The sequence below is a fragment of the Rutilus rutilus genome, assembly GCF_951802725.1.
Source record: "Rutilus rutilus genome assembly, chromosome: 4".
Taxonomy (NCBI): domain Eukaryota; kingdom Metazoa; phylum Chordata; class Actinopteri; order Cypriniformes; family Leuciscidae; genus Rutilus; species Rutilus rutilus.
In genome coordinates this window covers 14,265,664-14,290,807 of record NC_140212.1, presented here as the reverse complement: position 1 = coordinate 14,290,807, position 25,144 = coordinate 14,265,664, and the positions used below count along the sequence as shown (strand labels likewise).

Here is a 25,144-nt window from a genome sequence, read left to right as displayed (position 1 = left end):
CAATATCGGCATGGAAGTGTTTTATTACAGGCGCCATCCTCTGGCTAATCTGATGTACTGCAAGCGTAAACTAAAAACCGGAAGTTTTGAGACTGTCCTGTTTGACGCGCCGTAGTGACGTTATTCCACTATGGCGTGCCTTGAGAACGCGTGCTCATTCAAAACAAACAGCTAGGGTTTGTTTGAACGGGATGTAGGAACTGTGCTGCACGAGGACCGCGCTTTAGAGCGAATGGATTTGAGCGAAGGATCCGCGCTCGGCGTGTTCACCTGTGAGCTGTGCGAGCTGTCCAGCCCGTACAGTTTCTACGGGCAGAAGCCGCCAAACACCAGGGCAATAGTGTAAGTACGCAAGTATTTGTGAAATTGCAGTCTGCGATTAGCGCAGAATAGTTGTTCAATACTCTGCATATGCAAAAAAAAAAAGCGCGCGGAGCTGAACTATCGCATGTAATTTGCCGTGATGTCACGGTGACGTATGGAAAGATACGACGATTTTTCATTATATTGTAATTTAAATATAATTTAGTAAAATCTTTATCGAGAAGGATTAAACAATGTTTTTCATGCTTGTTCAATGAACTATAAACAATTATTTTCGCATGCACATAGTATGTAATAAAAAATTGTAATATTATATTCCTCACATATGTTTTAATCGGGATGGCAAACTGCTAATGACAGAAAACGACTTGCAACGTCACCCAAAAAAGGAAATCGTGTAATTCTACTCATCATGCCGTTGCAAAACTTTGTGGCTTACTTTCTTGTATAGAACACTAAAGATATTTTGAGAAATGTACAATGTATTGTCATTCAATGGGTAGCAAAAATTTTCCAAAAATACTTACTTATAGTATGTATGCTTTCAGCGACATGAGGGTGAGTATATGATGTTAATTATGGTTCAATTATGCATGAACAGTATGGCAAGCCGTCTGAACATTTAGTCCTTAAAATGTATTTTCATGCTATTAGTGCTTATTTTTGTAGACACTAATATCTATTCCATTAGTTACTAGTACTTGTTCTTTAGATAGTAGTGCTTTAGGTAATAGTATAGGTCTTAGATACTAGTTATTATTTTTTTTAGATAATAGCCTAGTGCTTATTTCAATAGTGACTATTTAATTAAACTTTACTTAAGACACTAGTACTTGTTTTTTAGTTACTAGTAACTTTTTAGACCAATAATATCCTAAACAAAATAGGGCCACACTTAAGATTAGGATCCAATTTTCACCAATAACTATGACTTTTGCCTGAATAAACTAACTCTCCGACGGCGAAGTGACACACACCCGCTCCTCTCACTCACTCATCTCATTCGCTGTGGTTAAATAGTGCTTGTATTGCGCATACATTTACTAATTCCCGCAGGGTTTGCGCTCAAACCAAAAGCGAGTGCACCACTGATCTATATAAGTGGAACGCACAAGCCGCCTCTAGTCTCAGTGTCAAGCAGTGTGAGTCGCAATTAGCCTACTAAGATGAGTGGCTTATTGCGCTTAAATGGTCAATTACACACAAGAAATTGTTAAAATTACCGTCTTGCTGAGTATTCAACGACTAGTCAACATCAAGCTTAAAGGGATACGCCACTTTTTTGGAAATCCCCCAGAGTTACACAACTCCCCCAGAGTTAAACAGTTGAGTTTTATCGCTTTCGAATCCATTCAGCCGAACTCCGGGTCTGGGGGTCCCACTTTTAGCATAGCTTAGCATAGATCATTGAATCGGACAAGACCATTAGCATCTCTCTCAAAAAAATGACCAAAGAGTTTCGATATTTTTCCTATTTAAAACTTGACTCTTCTGTAGTTACATTGTGTACTCAAGACCGATAGAAAATGTAAAGTTGCGATTTTCTAGGCTGATATGGCTAGGAACTATACTCTCATTCCTGCGTAATAATCAAGAAACTTTGCTGCCGTACCATGAGTGCAGCAGGCGTAATGATATGATCCAGTGCCTGAAAATAGTCCCAAGCTCAGTAACTGTCAACGTGACCGGGACTATGTTTGTCTAACCTATTAGACCTATGTTCAGGCGCTGCGAATGCATCCTGATTGCCGATTTGGCCACAGTTTGTTATAAGTTTCAATGTTTCAAATTTTTGCACTCAGAAATATAATATCTATTCACTATATATATATATATATATATATATATAGACTCTTTTATATGGTACATAGGTGAGTAATAATAATATACCCCAAAATAAATATGATAAATAAAAATATATAAATACACAGTAAGGGTCAGGAAGGTTTTTTTGAAAGAGGTCTCTTATGCTCACCAAAACTGCATTTATTTGATAGAAAATACAGTAAAAACAGTAATATTGTGAAATAACACTACAATTTCAGTTGTTCAATTTCAAAGTTTTTTTATTTGAATATATTGCAAAATGTAGGCAATTTTTTTCCTGTGATGGCAAAGCTCCATTACTCCAGTCTTTGGTGTCACAAGATCTTTCAGAACTCGTATGTGGATTTGGTGAAGAAATATTTCTTATTATTATTATTAGTTGAAAATGGTTGTGCTGCTTATTAAAATGTGGAGGTGTTTTATATCAGGATTTTTTGATAAATAGAAATAGGTAATGGAATATAGAAATGTTTTTTAAAGTTTTATTGCACATTTTACACATTTACAGTGCGAGACTAGGGGCATACCTTTATCATAAGGCAAACCACACTTACTAACATCCAAAAAAGCAAGATTTAAAATGGAACGTGCTCATGAATGATGTAAATCAGGACAGCACTAAAATGGTAAATATTGTCATAAAGGAGCATAGGTTTTCCATCTTTCTACTCAATATTTCAGTTCCAAATAAATATAAATATATATATTTATTTTAAATGTCACAAAATCATGAAAATAGATACTAGTATATTTAATCCCTTAAAAAATTTAAAACAGCTTTCCATACAAACAGTCGAGGTAAATTGTGAAGATTATTTACATTACGTTTAAGTCAAATGAATGGGAAATAATAGAAATTGTAGGTGACATTTGATGCAGTTTGGAACCTTTATAAATAATCCAGGTCATGAATTGAGCAAAATGTATGTAAACTTTGCAGTTGTTGAACTTAACAGCAGTGTGTGTGTGTATATTTATATTTATATTTATTGTAGTGATGTTATGTTCTACTTTGAATCCTGTGTCTAGCTATCTATCATGTGTCTGATAAATGCACATAAGGTTTTCTAAAGAAGTGCATGCGTTGGCCAGCTCTGCTTTGATGATGATGATGATGATGATGATGATGTATAATTAGCAGGATTCCATCACCTGAACTGTAATATATGAGTGTTGGTGGTGTTTTTCCTGAAATGAGTGCTTATTTAGGAGTTGTAGTTTGCAGAACCATGTCTGGCTGAATGAGTGTAAAAACATCAGTGATTGAGATGTGCCTTTCCCCGCAGGCTCTTGGAGGAATGTTACGGCATGAAGGATCCTTTCTGCCCAGAGAGAGAGAAGTTCCTCGTTTTAGGATCCAAGTGCTGTCTGTGCAGTAAGACGGTGTGTGTGGGAACGGTATGTGTGTGACTATGTAGAACATTTCTCCTTTTTCTGCAAATGAAAGAATTGAATTTATCAGTTAACTAATTACTCATTCCTTAATATTTAGGATATATTTCCATAAATCAAAGCAATCAATCACAATGTGTATTTGAACACATCAATAAACTTTTATTTTTATTAATGACAGGACTGCAGTCTGTTCTACACCAAACGCTTTTGTTTGCCATGTGTGCGGGATTATCTTCATCAGTTTCCAGAGCAGGTTCAAAATGAGGTGCAGAGGAAGAAGAGTGTCCAGAAGACATCGTCGTCCTCATGATGATATATTGATTTGTTTATTAGCCATCAGTTATGAACAGAGGACACTGGCGACACTTATCTGTTGTCCTTTTTCTATTTATATGAATCAAACTGAAGGTGACACAGCATCTTTTGATTGAAATCATGTGTTCTGTGATGAGTGTTTTCAGTTTTACAATAGCACTAAATGCCTTGTCTTACTATGTCAGCTATGAAATAAATAATGTTAAGTTGTATCATTGGTTGTGATTGATTACAAATGGCTAAAATGATATAGATGAGATTTGAACCTGTTGTTGGAGGAGTGCAGAATTGTTGTGAACATGGGCAATACCCCTACACCACAGCTGGGAAGTTACTAACTTTCTGATTTATCGCCTTGGCTTGAACCCTACTTGTTTAGTTGGAAAAAAACACAGGTTAGCAGTGAAGTATAAGTTCCAGCACACACATAGGAAGAGATCTGTGGCTCAGCGGTATGAGCACTGGCACACAATGCCAGAGGTCACTGGTTCAAGTCCAGCCAGATCTCAGAGAAGATGGAGCAGAGGACCAGACCTGGATGGACCAGACCTGGATGGAGCAGAGGAGCAGAGGACCAGACCCGGATGGAGCAGAGGACCAGACCCGGATGGAGCAGAGGACCAGACCCAGATGGAGCAGAGGACCAGACCCAGATGGAGCAGTGGAGAAGCTGACCAAACCCAGATGGAGACCAAGGATGACTGGAGGAGCAAGCAGCACGTGAGACTGGAGTGAAGAGGAGAGTGAAGACAGTACCCAAAGAAAGAAGAAGGGGGGACCATGACCTGGGTCCCCCCCCGGCTTCCGGGACAATGACCAGCAGCGGTTATAGAGCTGATTGTTTTAAATTTGCCAAAACAAAGTGTTCATACTTAACCAAAAATTTCAATTTTTGGCACAATATTTATTTTGAAAGACAGCAACAATGTAGGAGACTGACAAGTACAGGATGATCCCAAACAAGTTCAGCAGAAACTCCAGCTGATTGTATTGGTCAGTCACAGTACTGATTACCAATGAAATTAGCTGCAGGACTTCTGGTCCATCTTCTCTGAGATCTGGCTAGATTTGAACCAGCAACCTCTGGCATTGTGTGCCACTGCTCATACTGCTGAGCCACAGATCTCTTCCTATGTGTGTGCTGGAACTTATACTTCACTGCTAACCTGTGTTTTTTTCCTACTAAACAAGTAGGGTTCAAGCCAAGGGGAATGTCTTATCCAGACATCCTTGAGCATATGCCAATTCAAAGCAACACTAAGTAACATTTTTTTTACCTTAAAATAATATTTCCAAAATCATATCAATGGTTCAAGTCATAACAGGGTGAAAGGCACTTTACAGACCTATACAAATTTTACATCAAGCATTACAATAGTCTTCATTTTTCTGATGTTACAACATACTCTACCTTGTCTGTGGGCATCATTCCAGTGCTGGATAAACTGCAACAGTAGACTGCAGGTGGCAAAATTATTTACAGCAGTAATGGACACTTCCAACCTGTAGGGCAACCAAAGAGGAAAAGTTCCTTAGTGTTACTTTAAAGGGATAGTTCACCCAAAAATTCTGTCATCATTTACTCACCCTCAAGTTGTTCCAAACCTGTAAGAGTTTCTTTGTTCTGCTGAACACAAAGGAAGATATTTGGAAGAATGTTTGTAACCAACAGATCTCTGTCCCCATTGACTTCCATAGTAGGAGAAAAATATACTATGGTAGTCAATGGGGACCGAGATCTGTTTGGTTACAAATATCTTCCTTTGTGTTCAGCAGAACAAAGAAACTCTTACAGGTTTGGAACAACTTGAGGGTGAGTAAACAATGATAGAATTTTCATTTTTGAGTGAACTACCCCTTTAAACTCCATTTAGGCAGCTATTGATCCATGCCTACTGATGCCAGGTGCTTTTTCTGCTGCATTTCACTACACCCACTAGATGGCGGTAAAGCCATTTCTTACACAGTTCTCCTTTGAAAGAAACTTTTGCTGAGATGACATTACCCAAACCTTATGACAGTCACTTGATTCTGACAATATAACTCATGTATGTGTTTGTACATTTTGTTTTTCCTAAAGTCATCAGTTCACAACATGATTCAGCTGCGATGCTTAAAAGTCTTCACACAGACGCTATTGAAAAATTCTGTAGGGGGTGCTGGAACATTTCAGCTACTTGTTATTGGTAATGCCAAAGTCTGCCAGAGATAAGCAGTCTGCCAAATATGACCTCAGACTTGGCAAGATAACAAATCACACTAAGGTTTAGCAAGTGACATAGCTCCACTGAAGGAATAATGTTGTTCTCATCTTATTCAATCGCGCAATATTGTATATTACAGCTAAAACTTGCTAGGTGCATTATAAAGGTTTACTATCATCATTTTAATACCTTCATGTGATTTACGCAAATGGCAAAACAAATTTCAATCTGCAGCTGTGTTGCCAGATCACGAAAGAAGAGCAAGATCCAAAAAAATGTCCTTCGTATAAATCTTCTCCACCTTTTCACTCCAATGGCCCCCATTTCTAATTTCATTATTGAAAAAAGTGACTCAAATACTTTATTTTCAAATATCTGTTTCACTATCCCAGAAGTTTTAGGAGTTCATGTTTTTTTGGCCTCCCATACTTTTAATCAATACATTTAAATGAATATTTATCTCAGTCATTACTGATTTACTGGACACATTTATTAATCTATCCAATCAAATGTATTTTATTAGAGAAAAAGCTCCATGGCGTTTTAACTTTTTTTTTTTCATCTCGACGACCCCAGGGCTCAGAACCACTGCTTATACTACCATATTTTATAACCATTCAGAAATAAACTAGGCCACAGTGGTTTATAATAAGAGGACATGGCAACACTGTACTGAAGGGAGCGCGAGTTTCTACTGTTTGTATCGTTTTTCAACGGTGGGCGGGCCCCGTGTCCGCCGGCCAATCAAAGGCGTCTTCTGTTTAAATAGCCTTTGCTGTCAATCTTTTTTTCCCTAGCCAGTTTACTTGCGATCGCCATATTGGGTGCTCGCCTACTCGAATGACCCGTCTGTTTTTCTTCGGAATTACTACGAGACGTGTTCGGAGCCGCGCGCTGTTTTCATGACTTGTTTTCCACGCGCTCTAGTCTTTCTACACGCATTCGCGCGTTTGTTATGCGTGCGCTCTGCGATTCACTCGGCTTTCTTGGGAGGGTTCGCTTTTAGTTAGACTGCGTCTGGCTCGATTGCGACTGCGAATCTCGGACAAACTTTCATGTGCAAAATGTCAAAAGTGCGCGTCTCCAATGGAAGTCCCACGCTGGAGAGGGTGGACGCGAGGCAGGCGGACCCCGCCAAACCGCCGGTCTGCCGAAATCTCTTCGGCTCCGTGGATCGCGAAGAGTTCGCCAGGGACGTCGAGGACCAAATGCGGGAGATGGAGAAAGCGTCCAAGGAAAAATGGAATTACGACTTCGCCAAGAACGAGCCGCTCGCGCCGGGCAACTTCGAGTGGCAGGAGGTGGACGCCGAAGAAGTCCCGGAGTTTTACACCAGACCGCCTCACGTAAACCGGGCTACCTCTACCGGGACTGTGGACCATAACGGGAACCACGATTATTTGTTGACGACGACTCCCTCCCTGGAGAGCGTAGAGAGGGACTCTGACAGCACGGAGACCGGGAGTCGGACGGACAGCCGAACGGCGCCCTCTACGCCGAGGAAAAGACCGTCGAAAGAGGATCGGGGTAAATGTTTTGCGAGTTCGTGACAGCGCACTAGACAGTGCTATTTACGCGCTGATCTCGGGGGACAAACGCTTTGCCCTCCTCTTGCATTTGCTTCCGAGACGGAAATCAATCGCTTTTCTAACACAGTCTTCATTCTTCCAATAGATCTTCCTTGCCAAAGCAAAAGACCCAAGGTCCCCGCGACCGAGGAGAACCGCTGTCCGGATACGACGAGTTCGCTCGAGCAAGCGCCCGGCAAGTCAGATCCCAAAACGTAAACAAGGTGAGAGTGAGTTTCGTGCGTAACGTTACTGGTCTGGCGTGGGACTTGTAAACGCGTATGACTTCGTATAAAAATGTTAAACGTCGCTGTTTGTTTGTTTGTGTTTATTGCTGTGCCTGTTTTATTGTTACACATTAATAATGTTTGTTTCTTGTCGATGCTGCTCCACGCGTCCAGAGTCGAAACTGTTCGGTCTGGCGTTTTAAAACGAAACATTCTGTCACCGCGCGAGTGACAGTCGACTCAAATGCACAACATTGTAGTAACACGTCAGCAGGTCTCTTGTAGGGTGTGTGTGTGTGTGTGTGTGTGGGAGCGCGAGGAGGAGGGGGTCCGGGTTCACAATGCATGCAGGCGTTTACTTGCGCGCAAAATTGTTCGCTTTCCATTCCCAGTGCTTTATTATGCATTCTGAAATATTTTGCCGTTAAAGTTATTTAATGTATTGTGTGTCTCTGAGTGACATTTTTGCACCCGCGGTCGATGTTATTCCCTTTGCTAATCAACTTTCTTTTTTTCTTTTTTTTTGTTCCCTGCAGAGAGAGATGAAGACGCCTATGTTCTCCATTAAATACTTCAAGAGCTTTATGAAGTAAACAGGGACAGCAGTTGAAAATACAAATCGAGCCTTGGAGAGGGCTGTATAAGCACTGAATTTTTACACTAAAGTTTTGGCACTCGACAAAATATATTTGCCTCAAAAGCAGATAATGTAGCAGTGTGCAATTGGAGTTGCTTCATTTGTTCTTTTACTACCTATGTATATACTTTCATTTTATATGTAGCACATTTAAATGTAATACTAAGATATATATATATAAAAAAACAAACAATCATTTATAAATGGAGTGCGTTTGACTTGAAGAATTGCTGTGCAGTTTTTAAACGTCTCCCTAAAATTAACCCTTTTAAAGTAAATATCTATGTACAGACACACACAACACACACACACACACACACACACACACACACAAACAACACACACACACGCACACACACACACACACAGCATGTCCCTTTAATTAGGTTAAACAATCCCATTGTCTCAGTTTTGGCTGGCAAACAGCAGCACAATCTTGGCCATTTTTAGGTTGCACAAATGTCACTGTCAGCATTAATGTCGTTCATGTTTATTGGTACTTAATATGATTTTACCAGCCAAGGTTACAGCACCTGGTCTGTGACTCCTAGTGTGGTATTAAGGTTTTCACACTTCTTTACAGTATTATATCCCTGGGTTATTCCACTAATTTTCTTTTCTTTTATTTAAATTATTTCTTTTGTTATTTTGGCATAATTATATAAACTCTCATGAACTCAAATCCTACTGAGTACACATTACAAAAAAATAAAGTGCAACTGTAGTGACCAATTGATTTGCTTTTTTGTTTTGGTCAATTTTATGTTTTTCTATTATTGCTGTGTAGCATATTGTTTATATATATATATATATATATATATATATACATACATACATACATACATACACACACACATACTTTTTTTTTTTCTTTAACACTGGGCCATACAATTAAGAACAACATGAAGCCACTTTTTTGCCACAACATATTTGGCTTTCATGTTGAACATGACATGGCACTATGACAAAAATATGTATAAACCGGCAAAAAAACTAAATTGAGACGTTACACAGTAAGTGTGAACAACATTGAAGTGTACATGCATACTGCTTTGTAAAGAAGAAAAAAAGGATAAAAAACACTGAGGAAATTATACTAACTTATTTATGTCAAGCTTTTTGTCTTTTAAGACTATCCAAAGTGGCATTTGTGCATTTTCTGTATGTACTTCTTTTTATAAGTATTTTTTTTCTTTTTTTTTTCCACAAATTTGTGCAAGGTTGCAAACTGAGCCTATTAAGAAATTGATGTGGATTGTGTACTGCTTTATAAATGAGATGATTAAATGACATGGACACCCTCACCTGACTCCTTTCCATTATATCATGCAGAGAAACCTCTGAATGTTAACACACTCTTAGGGGAAACTTAAATACACTCCTCACACCCTGCATTATGCAAAAGCCCAAAACTGACTCTAAGCTGTGCTAATAACCGAAATACATTTACAACAATTTTATTTAACTGTTAAATACATCTCTCTCATGTGCTGGTATTTGGCCCTGTACAACCTAAAAAAGATTTATTTTTATTTTATTTTGCACCTGCACACACATACGCAATTATTTAATTTAAACTGGCCAGGTTTTTTATTTAGTGATATTAAACAGAAAGTAGGATGCAAAATGCTTTTAAAAAGTATAATTATTTTCTGACCTACTGTAATACATATATGATTAACCAGCAATTAAACTGGTGGCAACAACAATTTGAGATTCCTATTAGGAATAGGATTAGATTGTCATTCAAATAATTAGATTGTCTTCAAATAATGTGTTGCCTGTAATATTTTATATGAAAAAATAATAAATAGGAAGAAGCTCAGTGCTGAATATTATTCAAAAAATCAAACTTTGACACTGCAAAATACTGCAACTGACCGGGTATGTTTTGAGTAAGCTGTAATATATTTCATAAATAGTGTTTTCAGCAATATAGCGCGAACCATTCTATGTCAAATGGAACCGCTATTTTACTTCACATTGTTTGGTCGCGCGTGTTGACTCGCACGACTGGAGATAACGTACATGGTCACGTTATTCTTCTCCTACATTACTATTGTAATACACAAGTTATTTTTCAAAGCTATTCTGATGCGTGTGCTCCTTTTGGTTATTTAACTCAACGTGCGACAAGTTCGTGCGTAAAACTGCTGCGTTTCTAACACGACCTGCTGAGCTCCCTACTTCGATTCAGAAAAGAAGAAGAAAAAAAAAAAAAACAAGGACACGTCCCATGCGGAGGGGAAAAAAAGGCAAGATACTGACATACGGGTTGTCCAATCAGACAACTATTAAGAAAAACACACCACTTACTGCAGCCACTGAGATTGGCTTTGCGCGCGCTGAGGTTGGAGTAAGAGTGTGTTTGTACAGACTGTTCTACTCGTAAAGCACAACCCAGAATAAGAGCCATTGGTCAGACTGATATTTCTGCTGATGTTTGCGAAAGGGAAGGGAGAGGTGAGTTTGGCCCGAGGGTTAAATCGGATGGATCTTTCTAAAGCCCCGTCCTACTTCTACTAAAAAATCACGGCTGCATATAAGATGACGAAACGCACATTAACACACAGCGGTCGCAATTTACACGAGCGCACGCGAAATTATTTTCCAAACAACTACTTGAACTCCCTTTATTTTGTCGCATGACGAAGTGCTGATGACAAAAAATATGTTACTGTGCGATATACAAATAGGGGGCTAGTTGTATCGGGCATGCTTGTCAGTGCATGGTATCACCATGAGCCTATTAGCCTATTTAAACCGTGAAAAAATAATGACAGCAGAAAATGTAAAAGGTAACAGAAAATAAACCATTATTTTGGCCTACAAATCAGGCCTATAATTCAAATAAGTGATAGAAATTACACAAATAATAAACATGCATTTATAACAATTAAAAAGTGACAAATAAAAAATACAATTGTCCTAACATCTATAAAAAATATTATTTTCCTGTGAAAAAAAAAAAAAAAAAAAAAATCTACATTCATTGACTGGATGTAGAGTAGTTTTATTGTGTTCACTTTTTTTTTAGCAAACATGTTTAGCAATTTTAGAATGTGGAGAAAAAAAAAAGATTCCAATTTAAGAATAATCAGTAGGTGTTTGAAACCAAAGGGTAAAAACAGAAGAAGAAGAAAAAAATTCTAAAGAAACCCTAAATTTGTTAAATTGGACTTTGAAAAATAAAAATAAAACGTATAAAATATATATCCAAACATATCCACACTTTTCACACACTTCACTAAATTAGTTTTTTACATGATCTGAAAAACCTTTAAATGTTTGAAATAATTTTTTACAGACAAATGTAAATTCCTGCATATTACTACTTTTGCATGTGTTGGAGCAGACAGGCATGAGGACTACCAGGATACACCTCATGAAGCTGATGAATGTGCCAAGCATTTTTGCCCACTACATTATTCCCATACTTCTAATTGTGTAATTTCACTATTTTGATTACTTTAATATTATAAAAAATAAAAAGCAACAATACTACTTATAAAGTCTCCAATTTTCTAATAATAAACCTGAAGCTTTATGATAGAATATTCAGAAGGGTGGAAATCTTTAATACACACAACGTAGCTTCTTAAACGAGTGAAAACAACATTTATACTATCAGTGGTTATTTTCACAGAAACATCTTTCCACTGAAAACCAGACAGGCTTGTGGTCAAATCAGTGAGAAAACCACTGTTGCTGACTTTGTTACACAGCCCTTCCCTTGATCAGACACGAAAATCAATACACTAAAAACCTTTTTCTGAAAAGTGCTCCTCTGGTCAATGAGTGATGAACTTTATAAACTGGCAGCCTGCCATGGCATGAGCCTTGTAAACACTAATAGCAGGCTGATGAAATCAGTAATTATAATACAAAAACAGCTGAGGGTTTCACATTTGCAGCTGTAAACCACCAATGACAACGCCCTTGCTAGGCCCATGCAGTAAAGATACTGTACTAGTGTGGTTTTTAATATCAAATTATAGTTAACCTTTTTGAAATCAAAGGATTAATTGAATCTATTACACGTCTTTTATGTGGAAGAACAAGAGATTTTTCCTTACCTCCTTTGCATTTGAGATGTCAGCCATGGCATGATACTTGTGTAAGACATCTTGACTGCAAAAGATAAATTAAATGTGTTAGACAAATTTAAATTAAATGTGTGTGTGTGTATGTATGTATGTATATATATATATATATTCATATATATTCTCACACACACACACAAACTATTATATAATAATTATTATTATATACAGGGGCCCCAAAAAGTATTTGTTTGAACAGTACATTATGAAGCAATATATACATTTTAATTTTTCAATTATTTTGAACCAATCTGCCTCAAGGTAATTTTTCATGGATGTATGAAGTCAGTTTCCCCACAGGTGTTTTAGTGGTGTAGTTCATTATATTAACATATGGACCTGTTTCACAACCAGAAAGTGTCCAAGACTTTTTGTCTTCATTTTCAACAATATATCAATAGCTACATACTTTAAAATCTAACAAACTTCATTTAGTTAAAAAAGTGTGCTCGTGCTATATTTGATCAATATTGTCCAAATAAACATTGATTACTATAATGATTCGAACAGCTTAAAGGTACAGAACAACTCTAGGCAGGCATACAGATGGCAGAGATGGTCAACAACTCAACTTCTGACCTTCGAGTTGTGCATCTCCCTGCACCTCGTAAAGGGGAGGATGATATCACAGCACAAAACTAATCAATGCCAGAGATGACCTCATGTACTGTGGGATACGGGAGATTGCGCGGTGGTTCGGTCTTGTCTTTGCCACCATTTATTTACACTTGCTGCGTTTCGTGACTAATTACAGAGTCCCAATCTCTGAGATCAGCTCTTAGATATGAGCAAAGTTGTAATCACAAATCTCAACACATGCAACAATAAGGCGCAGCACAGCCAAACTTCCCTCCAGCCCTGTCAAACTAACACCACATTTTCAGGACAAAATTAGCTGAAGGCTAATTTAACAACCTTGCAGATAATGAGAGGAGAAGAATCGTAAAATCAGAAAATGTTTACAGCTGGCCCTATTAATAGATATTGCACAGCTCTGCACATGACCTCATATTTGGCCTTCCCCGTTAGGAATGAAACCTTTGTGAATCTCAATCTTATTTTGGAAATGCAATGTACCATCTGTTTTGCATTGTTATTAATTTGAGGGAGTTTTATGAGCCTCAGTGCTTTTTTGTTTCTCAGCCTCTCTTTGCCCAGCAGTCATGTGTTTTGGCTGTCCTCCGCTCAACTAGAAACCTGTGTCGGCCAGGCAGAGAAACAACCTCTGGCAGATAGTCGGTCTTAGTTGGCCCAAAATGTGTCCAAAAGAAGGATGTAAACAGTTACCTTTGCCAGCGGGGTTTTTTTTTTTTGTGTTCTGGCTCTCAAAGCTCAACATCGTGCTGTGAACTTCACATGCATGTGTGTTTTTGGTTTGCTCTCAGTGTTGTACTCGTGGGGTCAACCAAATTTTCCCCCCCTCCCTTGTGCATTCACTCTTTTTTATCTGTACTGATCAACTGGCTTTAATTTCTCTTATCTCATTCCATACTTTTAAAGGCAAAAGTGGGTGTAAGAGAGAGAAAAACAATTAGCTCTGATTCCTAAGGAAATCATGAGAGTGCTTTGTGTGCTTATAATACACACACACACACTTTTCATTCATTATGGGATCGGTACGTTTTTTATACGTTTTTATAATAAAACATTTTTTTTCTTATTATCAATGTTGAAAACAGTTGTGCAAATTTTTTTCAGGATTCTTTGATGAATAGAAAGTTCAAAAGAACAGCATTTGTTTGAAATATAATATTTTGTAACATTACACATGTCTTTACTGTCACTTTTGATCAATTTAATGCATTCATGCTAAATAAAAGTATTAATTTCTTAAAAAAAAATCTTACTGACCCCAAACTTTTTAACGGTAGTGTATCATGTTACAAAAGCTTTCTATTTCAGATAAATGCTGTTCTTTTGAACTTTCTATTCATCAAAGAATCCTGAAAAAAAAAATACACAACTGTTTTCAACATCGACAATAATAATAAATGTTTCTTGAGCAGCAAATCAGCATATTAGAATGATTTCTGAAGGATCATGTGACTGAAGACTGGAGTAATGATCCTGAAAATTCAGATTTGCCATCGCAGGAATAAATAATATTTTAAAATATATTCAAACAGAAAACAGTTATTTTAAATTGTAATAATATTTCACAATATTGCTGGGTTTTTTTTTCTATTTTTAATTAAATAAATGCATCCTTGGTGAGCAGAAGAGACTTATTTTAAATCTTACCAATCCCAAACTTTTGAATGACAGTGTATATAAACATACTTCCCAAGGGGAAGCGGAGGACAGCTGACAACAATGCAACTAACTGGCCTATCAAGATTAATTATGCTAATTAACCTGTGTGTTTATGGTTGTGGCAACCTTCCAAAGCCTGCTCTCTCTTGAATCCAACACGAAAGTGACTTAAATTCATTGCAATTCCTCTACTGACCACTAGAGACAGCCTCCAAAATAGAGTCAATCCCACAGAACCCCCATGTTAAAAAGGCCAACTTTACAGCAGAATTTTTTTTTTTTTTTAATGTTTACAGCCTGGTACAAAAAGTGGTTTTAGTCTATATAGCTAATTTTTTTATAACTCATCCGTTTAAATTATATTAAGCCTTAGAGTTCTGCATAATTAAGGGCGTGGCCACTTGAGTGACAGGTGGATTGCCGCTGCTGTCCCTACCAGCCGTCTGTTAGCCGTCACGTCACCTCAGCTAATCCCGCCTCTTTGCCCATTTTTGGTTATCCGGTTGTGACGCGCTGCCAAGATGGCGACGGCTGGCTCCGCCCACTTTGGGCTTCAAAAATGCTCTTCAGAAACCTACGGGTGACGTCACAGACACTACGTCCATATTTTTCTTACAGTCTATGGGTTTCACGCAGTTTGACTTCACTTTCCAGTTAGTGCTACTGCAGCATGTTAAATATCCATATCCAAATATTCCAGCGGTGCGGCTGGAGGAAATCTCAAAGGTCAAAGACCTTTCAAGGGTCAAGCTGCCTCTCTCTTGTAGGAATTAACAGACACTCTCTGAGGTGACAAACAGCTACTGCTTACAGAGACAAGTGGCTGAAGGTCAGTGTATATGACCTATGTGAATCACCAGAGGGTAAATGTTTTCTTTTTACTTAAAACCATCAGGAGAATGCCTTCAAGAGAAGGTTATGATGCAATCTCGACTGCTGTAAACTTTCACAGAATTGTTTGTTTGTTTGGTAAGTTTTAAACCTTTTTTTTGCTAAATGCAACAAAGACAAAAAAGACAAGTAAAAAAAAAAGGCAGGTTTTTTATACAGGTTTACCAAGGTATCTCTAGAACAATTATGAAAGGAAAAGATATTACGCATCTAGCTAACACAGTCGATTGTTTTTTAGTTTTTTCCAAACAAACAAACAAATACCCTACAGCACTACATTTTTACAGAGCGCCCATCAGAGCCATCTTGTTGTCAAAAAAGCTAACTTACACTTTCACATTGTAATCTCACTAATCCAGTTAGTGGTGATAAAATCAGAAGAAAGCTCCCGGGTGAGAGGTCAGGCAAGCTAATTTGTAACTATGCTAATATTTAACAAAAATGGTGTTTCAGAATGATTGTAGTATGTGGAATACTAAATGGCGGCATACTAAATACTAAGGAAACCGTGTAGGGGTTAAATGAAGAAGAATTTGTATTTTTTACACCCACTGTTGTGGTTCTCAGATCTCTACACCCACACCAGAGGTCACAAATAAATATAAGCACCTGATGACACACTCGTTATCAGCATAGATACTTCATACCCTTGTGTGAAATCTAGTGTAGCCATTCTATGTCTTACACTGACTCTCAAATTAACTGTTGTGCTCAATTTAGAAATGATTAGCAAAACCTTTTGCTCTATTATGCTACTTAAAATAATGCAGAAGCTCAGAAGCCCATGCAGTAAGTTCAGAAGCTCAAGATTCACATTCTAGTTTGAACTGCACATGTGCTAATTAAGTTGACACTTTACTGCAGCCTCCTACGCAGGAGGACTGAAACGCTGAATGCCAGCTCTGTAAAATGCCACAAGTATGAGTAAAGAGATGTAGAATACAAATATTTAAAGGAATAGTTCACCCAAAAAATCTTTTACTCACTCTCATGTCATTTTTGTATTTTTGTCTTTTTGTATTGTGGTGTGGAGATGTTTAGAGAAATGTCCACGATGCTCTTTTACATACAATGTAAGCGAATGGTGGCTGTCAACCATGTGAGAACAAAGGCTCAACACATAAACAGTCCAGAGTCATTATTCACTGATAATCTTCACCACTGCTGCAGCTATCACATTTGTACATATTCAAATATGGCACATCAAACGTGATGCTCCAAGTTTGGAATTAATGATGCTAAATTTATTTGGTTCTCATGTCTCGTCGTGACTGATCACAATGCTCCTAATTTCATTATGCGCATGTTTAAAATTGCCCAAATTAGATTTTAAAAGCTACAGCAAATGAGATATTGTTCCTCAGACAAAGCTATTGTATGACTTAGCTTAGAATATAGCGAAAAAGTCACATTAACTACTTTTTGATGGTGCATGACTAGGGTTGGGAATCGAAAATCGATTCCAATTTTGGAATCAGATACTTAGGGTCAGGAATTGGATACTTGTTATAAAATAAAAATTGAGAAACCTCTTATTGATTCCTTTGTGTGCATTTTAATGACCATTCAAGTGCAAGAAGACCCACGCAGCTGTTTTCTGTGCTGCACACATCCAAAATGAGCGCACAGGAAAAGTGATTTTTAACATGACTTTAAACCATTCAAGCGCAAGAAGACCCGTCACCCGAGCGCCGTATTCTGTGCTGCACACACATCCAAAGCGTGCACACAGAAACAGTGATTTTAAACCATTCAAGCACAAGTTTTTTTTGTTGTTGTTCTGAACACACATCCAAAACGTTCGCACAGAAAGCCGCCTCTCATACTGTATAGTGCGCGATACTGAACTGAGTTCTCTTGCGTCTTTTTGCACTTTCAACGGACAAACACACACACAAAATGTTAAAATATCCTCGTAAACGAGTCAGTTATGTCTTAAGTGAACATAAACAGTTGACAAAGAAAATGCATGTGTAACAGTATATTGGATCTGCACAGCTCTTAAAGTGACAGCAGCCTAATATTCCTGCTGCCGTCTCTATAATAACGTTAATCAAGCAACAAAAGCGAATTCACTCGCTGTTTCTTTGACTTAACTTTTGTAACTATATTTGTAATGAATTTTTTTTTAATAAAATGCAGTGTTATTTTACATTTGATTACAGTTTCTGTGCCTGAATACCTGAAATCATAAAACACTATTTCAATCGTATCTTTGTTCAGTTGTATTTGTTTGTTTGATTGCTAATTTTGTTCTTTTTTAATTACTGAGTGTTTACTTGTCTTTAATAATGCTTGGAATTTATTTTAGTTAAGCAACTTGTTTTTACCATATTTTTAGCAAAAGCTAGAGTTCCTTGTGTAAGTGTTCTTTAGCCTGTTGATTTTTGTTCATGGTATTCAGCTACAATGAAATGTTTTGCAGTAGGCCTTATTCAGAGCAGGTATGGAAGCGAGGCTGTGAGGGACAGACTTACTATGGTTTCAATGGCATCATTTGTAAAATATATATTCATGTCAAACTATTCAAACGACTTCTTTTAAATTGTGTGTGGTGTCAACTTCTAGTTTGGTTTTGACCCAACATCCCAGAAGCCTCTCAATCTCAGAAGGCTGCCTGTACCTTAAAATCTTGTTTAAAGATAACTGGTCCCATAGTGTTGGATCGGTGAAAGAGTAGGACTATTTGGCTTCAAAGCAGCATAAAAAGAACAACTTTGCCTTGGGTTATCTGATTACTCTGCTTGCTGCACAAACACACAGGAGTCTTTTAAAATGCAGACATCACCCACCACAGAAGCCCTTCGCCTACGGCAGCCACAAACAGACAGAGTCTGCAAAGCCTGGCAAACACCTACATCTAACAGAAACCACTGATGTCTGTCTCACTGCTAAACCACAGCTCAAACGTCACAGCCCATGGCAGCCAGTGAGAATGATAATCACTGTCTATGGATGTGCAAAACTACATATTTTCAAAGTCAACTAGTCAGAGGGTTGTCTGAACAACTAGTGTTTAGGATTCAAGGAAATTCTGTATAATTAGGCAGGTTACAGGTTCACTTGACCCCAATAGGATACAAGCACACCAACACATTAAAGCACCAACAGTAAAACTATTGGATCTAAAAAATAAAAAAAAGCCTCTGTAATTGATTAGTCGATTACTGGACAATATTAACTCAACCACTGTTACTACTCCATTGTACATTACTCATCCAAACTGACCATTCCTTGTATTTTGTAACAGGATCTTGAGGGACTATGGTGTGAGAAGCTTGTGTTTAGGCTGCTGAGCCATCAAGAGAAACGAAACCGCCACTATGAAGCATCCGACATGCTTAACATCTATCTCTCAATCTAAAAATGGCTACAATACCTGTGTAATTTTGACCCATTTCAACTTTAACGTGGAGAATGTTTAGACGGCACTAATAACAGTGCTAGAAGAAGACACACTTGTGTACAGCACACACACCCGGCATATTCGTGGGAAGACAGACATCATATCAAACTGTCTAGACCTGCTCTACCATATTTCCTACAAAATTGTAATTATTGCGTTACTCAAATACAGCCGAAACAAAATGCCCTTTGACATTTTACAGCCTATATCATGATAATGACATATAACAACAGGCCTGCATGCTTGGGTGTGGTGTGTTTAACTTCCAATTTCTTCAAGGCTTTCTAAATACATATTCACTCTGTAAATATTTGAATGTCCAGAAACCAACCTAGATGATTAAAATCCAATAAGAAATGTATCACCACGCTACTTTTTAAAACGTTGATGTGTTAGCATTGGAGTTACGAATATGAAAGATACTGTAAACTGCACTTCAAAAAGCGATCAAACACAATAAAATCAGTGATAAAAGTCCCAGGACATCCTAGCAACCACAGTACAACACCCTTACAACCAACTTTAACAGCCTAACATTATGCACATTTTGCATGGTCAAGCACCACAAATCACACTCATTGACTTCTTAAAAACACTTCTGGTGTTTGGGCACATTAATAAATTCACTTTTGTTTACACACAGTAGTGGAATATATCCTGTAAAACATCCTGATTTAAAACATCAAATCCCTCAAGTCAGATGTGTTCTCTCACATTTCTTGACCTGAGCGGACGCTGTGACAAGTCTCCAATGCAGAGTGCTGCCCTCTTTTGGAGGTGAAGGGGACTGTATTTCTGACAACATCTCTGGGAATATCAGATCGTACAAGAGGAGATCCGCAATAGTAGATCGTGTCAGAATGACGAAGGCATTCCTCAACGAAATCTACCTTATCTGCGGGCTGGGGCGATAACAGGACGTAATTACGGTTCAGCCCAGGATGGTGCAGCTAATATCATTCATGGTTTGAGCGCAGGATTCTCAGAGCAAATAGAGGTGTTTTTTTTTTTTTTTTTTTTGCGGCCTGGCTGAGTAAATAGATGAATGTCCCTGAATAGAGACCAGATATATGAAACCACAGTCTCCCTTTTCATTGCGTGGAAGAACATGGGGTTAGCTGCCAAAGGAACAAAAATACTACCAGCTTGTGGAATGTCTTGGCATTGGCGAATAGAGAAGCAAACTCATTATGAAAGAGAGAGAGAGCAAAAGAGAGAGGGAGGAAGTGGAAAAAAAATCCCCTCAGGATAAACGCCAACAGCCTCAAATCAAACTCTGGTACAAGAGCATTTATCTCATGGAAAGCGTGAAGTTTACCTAGCTACAAGTCAGCTGATTCGACATTTTAAATTTCTCCAATTCAACCCACTCCATATCTCTCAATATGAACAGTTCCTTAAATTGTTTAGTTCTTGTTTCTTTTTGACTACAATTAATTTTGACCTCAGAAAGCATTAAGGAAAACAAACTGAGGCTTAATCAGATACGTCTAATATCTGCCATCATGGTTATAAATGAAATATCATTATCATTTGGAACCGCAAAACCGTGACAGTATATGATACTAATAATTACAAACGCCACATAAAAATTCCTGGGTCTTACACAAACAACACAACAACAGGAAGGCGATCAATCAACTCTCCAGGATCTCTACGCTGGACAAGCCTGGGCTTTGTTGCCTTTGTTTACGGACATGTTTGCACTTGTTCAGAGAGACTGTGGCGGAAAGGCTGAGTGATGGACGGCCAATTACCTTCAGCCTCTCATCCTGTCACAGTCTGAGGTGAACCACATGACCTTTGAAGAGGCTAGTCGCCCAGGGTGGCCATTGTTTCTTTTGAATGTTTCACACCAGAGAAAATTGCAAATGTTCTGTTTTTTTGTGTTTTTTTTTTACTTCTAACAGTCCTTGAGGGGGCTTCAAAGGGAGAAGTGCTGTCATATTTCCATGCACTGGTCTACATCAGGCTTTCACCAAATCTTTATACTTTATCTTACATCTTCATGACGATGCAAAATTCCCTGCTTCTTCACTGTTCTCGTCCGGGAGTAGCAGAAAGTGAAAGTGCAACAGTTGTCAGTGCAACAGTCCACGTATACACTTCTGATAAATATGGTTCTTACTCTTCTACTGATTGCTTAATTCCACAAAGCTCGGTTATTTACAGAATTGACAACCACATTCTGAAACTGATTTCACTTCTTAAAGATTCACATGAAATCAATGGAGAGTGTACAAAGCACAAATAACTAGTTGTTAATGCAGAGACTCCGTTTCTCCTTGAATCGCGAAGGGTAGCTATGATTACAACTGGACAGACTCCAGTGCTGATTTATGTGCTGATTTTAGAGTGAGAATTTAGAGGAATGTAGTGAAACTTTAGAATGTGTTAACTGTTAAGCAGAAGTAAGGACACTTCAACCTTATTGGTCACTGAAAGCATGACTAAATGAGACTTGTTAGTTAAATAAATGCGTAAGCAAAGTGTGGGCGTATGTAGAACTTAATGATTAAGTGTGTTTACATAACCTTTAAAAGTTGAAATTCAGTCAGTCATAACGCTTCAACTGAAATCATACCAGTCTATTTGTTTGCAAGGTTGGATTAAAGCGGGGCTCAGTAGTTTCGGGATTTCTTCGCTGTATTCTCGCTTTTTGCTCGCAGGTTTCTCTCTAGAGCTCCCCCTACAGCTTCGGAATAGATATTTGACAACACTGTTGTAAAAACTCGTTGGCGATTCTCAGACACCAGAGGCTAGTAGATCAACGACATCAAAGCAGATGGGACATTCTTTAAAACGTCTTCTTCCTTCGGGTTCGAACAGCGTGAGGGAGCGCAATAATGACAGTATTTGAGCAGATTTCTTTTGGCCGTAAAGCAATTGTTTACATCGCGAGACCTGATATCACGCGATACTTCCTGACGCGGCGGCCGGCCGGCTCAAAGTTGCAAGTGCGGATTTTCCGCTCACGGGCACCAGGGGGGTGCGAAACGACCACCATTCAACCCGAAATAAGTAATATAACCATTCCAATGACTCCGAAGCTGTTCAGTTAAGGTAAAAAAGTTACTTAGTTCACCTTTAACAGACATATATTTTAGTTGAGTACAAAATTAAAAACTTTGAGGAAGGACTACATTTGACAAGGAACAAACTACATGACCGTTAAAAAAAACTAAAAAAAGTTCTTTATAGTAAGAATGTGTGTAGTATGAATGTAATCCAGCCAAAATACGCCATGCTGTCATTGTCATGTGACTTACAGCGTCAGGTGCAACATTTTATTGGCATTCACAACTCTCTCCTGACTGGTGAATGTGATTTCATCAAGTACAACATGTTCCTGGATCAACGTCTTTGTTGATCCTGGAACAACATTCCAAACAACCAATCAAATTTGAGGGACAAGTTTACAGTTTATGTCAAGTTTAGACTTACAACCAGGGTTAGGTGCTTCTACATCAGTGTTATTCACCCATTATTAACTGCAACAGTGTGGGGGGGGGATTTGATTGAATGTGTATTTCTCCTCCAGATTTACTATAGGTGCAGTTTTACATTAGCAGATACAATATGACAACACATTTCCCTTTTACTCTCATAGGGTTCACTTGAGGAGTGGAAAAATACAGAGTGCGTCCAAGAACAAAAAAACTTTTTCAAAAATAAAACCGATTGCTGCACGCTTGTGGTTGCTTACTATACTAAAGGGTGTTGCCCAGACACAGAGTAGCTGGGTGAGAAAAAGGTTGCCAATCCCTACATGCTATTTCTAATTAAATTAAACTTTTACTACGTAGCATGACATCTCATCAAGATCCTACAGTACCTGCACAGTCAGATCTGCAATCCCTGAATGAATGCCATTTTACTCTCGACTCCTCATTCAGCCCAAACTGTATTTAAAGACGTTCCACGAGCAGGAGGGGCTAAAAATGTCCAATTTACCCTCTGAAAATAAAATTCAACAGAGCTTGAAACCCAAAAATACATCAGCTGAAAAGATTTCAAAGGGAGGGCGCTAAGCAAACAAACAGAACTGGAGCAATGTAGATGGGGTGAAAGACAAGAGGGGAGTAAAGAGGCCTTGCTTACAAAGAAAAATAAATCACACAACATTTCAAAACACAACAGAAGAGGGCCTGTTTGGCTCCTATGATTTTACGGCCACGGTTTTCTCTGTGTCAGCAGAGATGCGGCACTTTGGTGACAAACATGCCTCAGAGCTGCTCGAACAAAACCATCAAAACCAAAACCCCGTCTCCACTCGGGATCTGGATCGTGTTGTGCTGAACAGATGAATTCGCGTTCCCCGTACAGCTGACTTTGCCTGCTCTTGGCTTTATCCTTGACTTTTGGAGACCTAAATTAGAGACAGGCAGCAGACTCTGTACTGAGGGTCCGGCCAAAGCCTGGGGCGATATGGGGGACAAGAATATTCCAAAAAAGCGTCAGATGAAAGGGCAGCGTTCCTGTTTATGGAGGGTCTCTTTCAGAGGGCTCAAGAGCAGCTTATAAACTCCCTCTAATTCAATTAAGCAGCATTACAGCAGGCTGACTGGAGCCTCACGTGAAGAGAGACACAAGCAGAGAGGGAAAAACAATGAGTACAATGGCAGGGAGGGGGTGTTTTATGCTGCTCTCTTTCTCCCTTTCTATATCTAAAGAAGATTACATAGTATCTAAACTCTAGATGCTGAGACTCGAATGAGGATTTAGGATCTCTCTCTTAAAGGATTAATTCATCCCCCAAAAAATTTGGTAACACTTAAAACCTTTATATAATGCATTATAAAGGTATTTTAATGCACTGATTATTACTTGTAATGCATTGTATGGTCTCATTAATAATTGTAACCACAGTTATAATAACAGTATAATACTTGTGTTTCGCCTTTAACACATGACAATCAACTCATTTCAGAAGTCACAAGGAATCTGCAAATAATATAATGCATTATAATGTGCATTATGAATACCTTTATAATGCATAATGGCTTTAAGTAAAGTGTTACCATAAATTAAACCAAAAAGAAGATGTTAAGCAGGATGTTCATGCTGCTCTTTTCCATATTATGAAAAGTAAATGGTGTCAAGCTCCAAAAATGACAACCTCCAATGAAAGCATCATAAAATGATCTGAAGCCAAGATCCAAATCTTCTGAAGCCAACTGACTCATTAATAAGTTGCCATTTCAAGCCTTCTGCTTATTTATTTGTGGAATTTTGAATATGCACATATTCATTGCTTTTGCTTACGAGACAACCAGGAACCAGTGACATTGGCCATCACTGATATGTAATCTGGCATGACACATCCTGATATGCCATATGTGAATATAGAAACGTCAAGGCAATTTTATTGCTATGGCAGAGATTATCAGTAAAATAAGATAGCTACATTACATTTTTTTCCCCTCACACAAAGCTATTTTAAGAATTCAACAGACATACAATATATGCATATGTTGTATGACTACTTTGTGGAGGTTTTTTGCTTTATGGTGGTTTTTATGTTCATTGTATTGAAAAGTGCATGCACATTCTGTTAAACTTCTTTTGTCATCCATGGAAGAAAGTCAGTCATACAGTTTTGAACAACATGGGCGACCATAAAAGTATATGTCTTTAATGGCTTGAGTACAGGATTCCGATAGCAATTAGAGCTGTAAACCTTACAGTTTATTGATAGATGCAATAAAAAATGCTTTATATACACTGCATGATCTAGTATGTGTGTACAAACCGTATTCTTAGCTCGGTGGCTTTCAATAATGAACATTCATATTATTAGATTTAAGGTTGTTAGATTTAAAAATATGGCTCTACTTTCATTACTTGGTCTTTCTGTTGAACAAGTTCTTTTTACAGTGACATTTTACAAGCATTATTATGCTTGGGTCTATAAAACTTGTCATCACAACTTTTTTTTTCTAGTTCACGTTTTTAGCCATCTCACAGCTTTTCGTGTTTTGGAAATGTAACACA

At 38.1% G+C, this 25,144-nt stretch overlaps 2 protein-coding genes and 1 long non-coding RNA gene across 3 annotated transcripts in view; 2 read left to right on the top strand and 1 right to left on the bottom strand.

The window, feature by feature from the left end:
- Nucleotides 1-51: 51 nt before the first annotated feature.
- cdpf1 (cysteine rich DPF motif domain containing 1) lies at nucleotides 52-4,073 on the top strand. The gene is made up of 3 exons (XM_084408396.1): nucleotides 52-342; nucleotides 3,438-3,549; nucleotides 3,725-4,073. The coding sequence occupies exons 1-3, from the start codon at nucleotides 233-235 to the stop codon at nucleotides 3,854-3,856; spliced, it is 354 nt and encodes a 117-aa protein (XP_084264522.1). The 5' UTR covers nucleotides 52-232; the 3' UTR covers nucleotides 3,857-4,073.
- LOC311290100 overlaps nucleotides 3,454-25,144 on the bottom strand; it is a 57,375-nt gene continuing 35,684 nt past the window's right edge. The window contains exons 2-4 of the long non-coding RNA XR_014627311.1: nucleotides 12,574-12,628; nucleotides 5,273-5,364; nucleotides 3,454-3,585 (exon numbers count right to left, since the gene is read on the bottom strand). This is a non-coding gene — a long non-coding RNA (uncharacterized lncRNA). The remainder of the gene's footprint in view (nucleotides 3,586-5,272; nucleotides 5,365-12,573; nucleotides 12,629-25,144) is intronic.
- Nucleotides 6,853-9,801, top strand: cdkn1ba (cyclin dependent kinase inhibitor 1Ba). Its single transcript, XM_084408395.1, has 3 exons — nucleotides 6,853-7,592; nucleotides 7,740-7,857; nucleotides 8,397-9,801. The coding sequence occupies exons 1-2, from the start codon at nucleotides 7,121-7,123 to the stop codon at nucleotides 7,850-7,852; spliced, it is 585 nt and encodes a 194-aa protein (XP_084264521.1). The 5' UTR covers nucleotides 6,853-7,120; the 3' UTR covers nucleotides 7,853-7,857; nucleotides 8,397-9,801.

What these genes read in the sequence shown, in the direction of transcription:
- cdkn1ba (XM_084408395.1), top strand. Translation starts at nt 7,121, where the DNA reads ATGTGCAAAATGTCAAAAGTGCGCGTCTCCAATGGAAGTCCCACGCTG. An exon ending in ACCGTCGAAAGAGGATCGGG is followed by an intron (nt 7,593 to 7,739) that starts GTAAATGTTTTG and finishes TTCTTCCAATAG; the next exon opens with ATCTTCCTTGCCAAAGCAAA.
- cdpf1 (XM_084408396.1), top strand. Translation starts at nt 233, where the DNA reads ATGGATTTGAGCGAAGGATCCGCGCTCGGCGTGTTCACCTGTGAGCTG. An exon ending in CCAAACACCAGGGCAATAGT is followed by an intron (nt 343 to 3,437) that starts GTAAGTACGCAA and finishes CTTTCCCCGCAG; the next exon opens with GCTCTTGGAGGAATGTTACG. An exon ending in AGACGGTGTGTGTGGGAACG is followed by an intron (nt 3,550 to 3,724) that starts GTATGTGTGTGA and finishes TATTAATGACAG; the next exon opens with GACTGCAGTCTGTTCTACAC.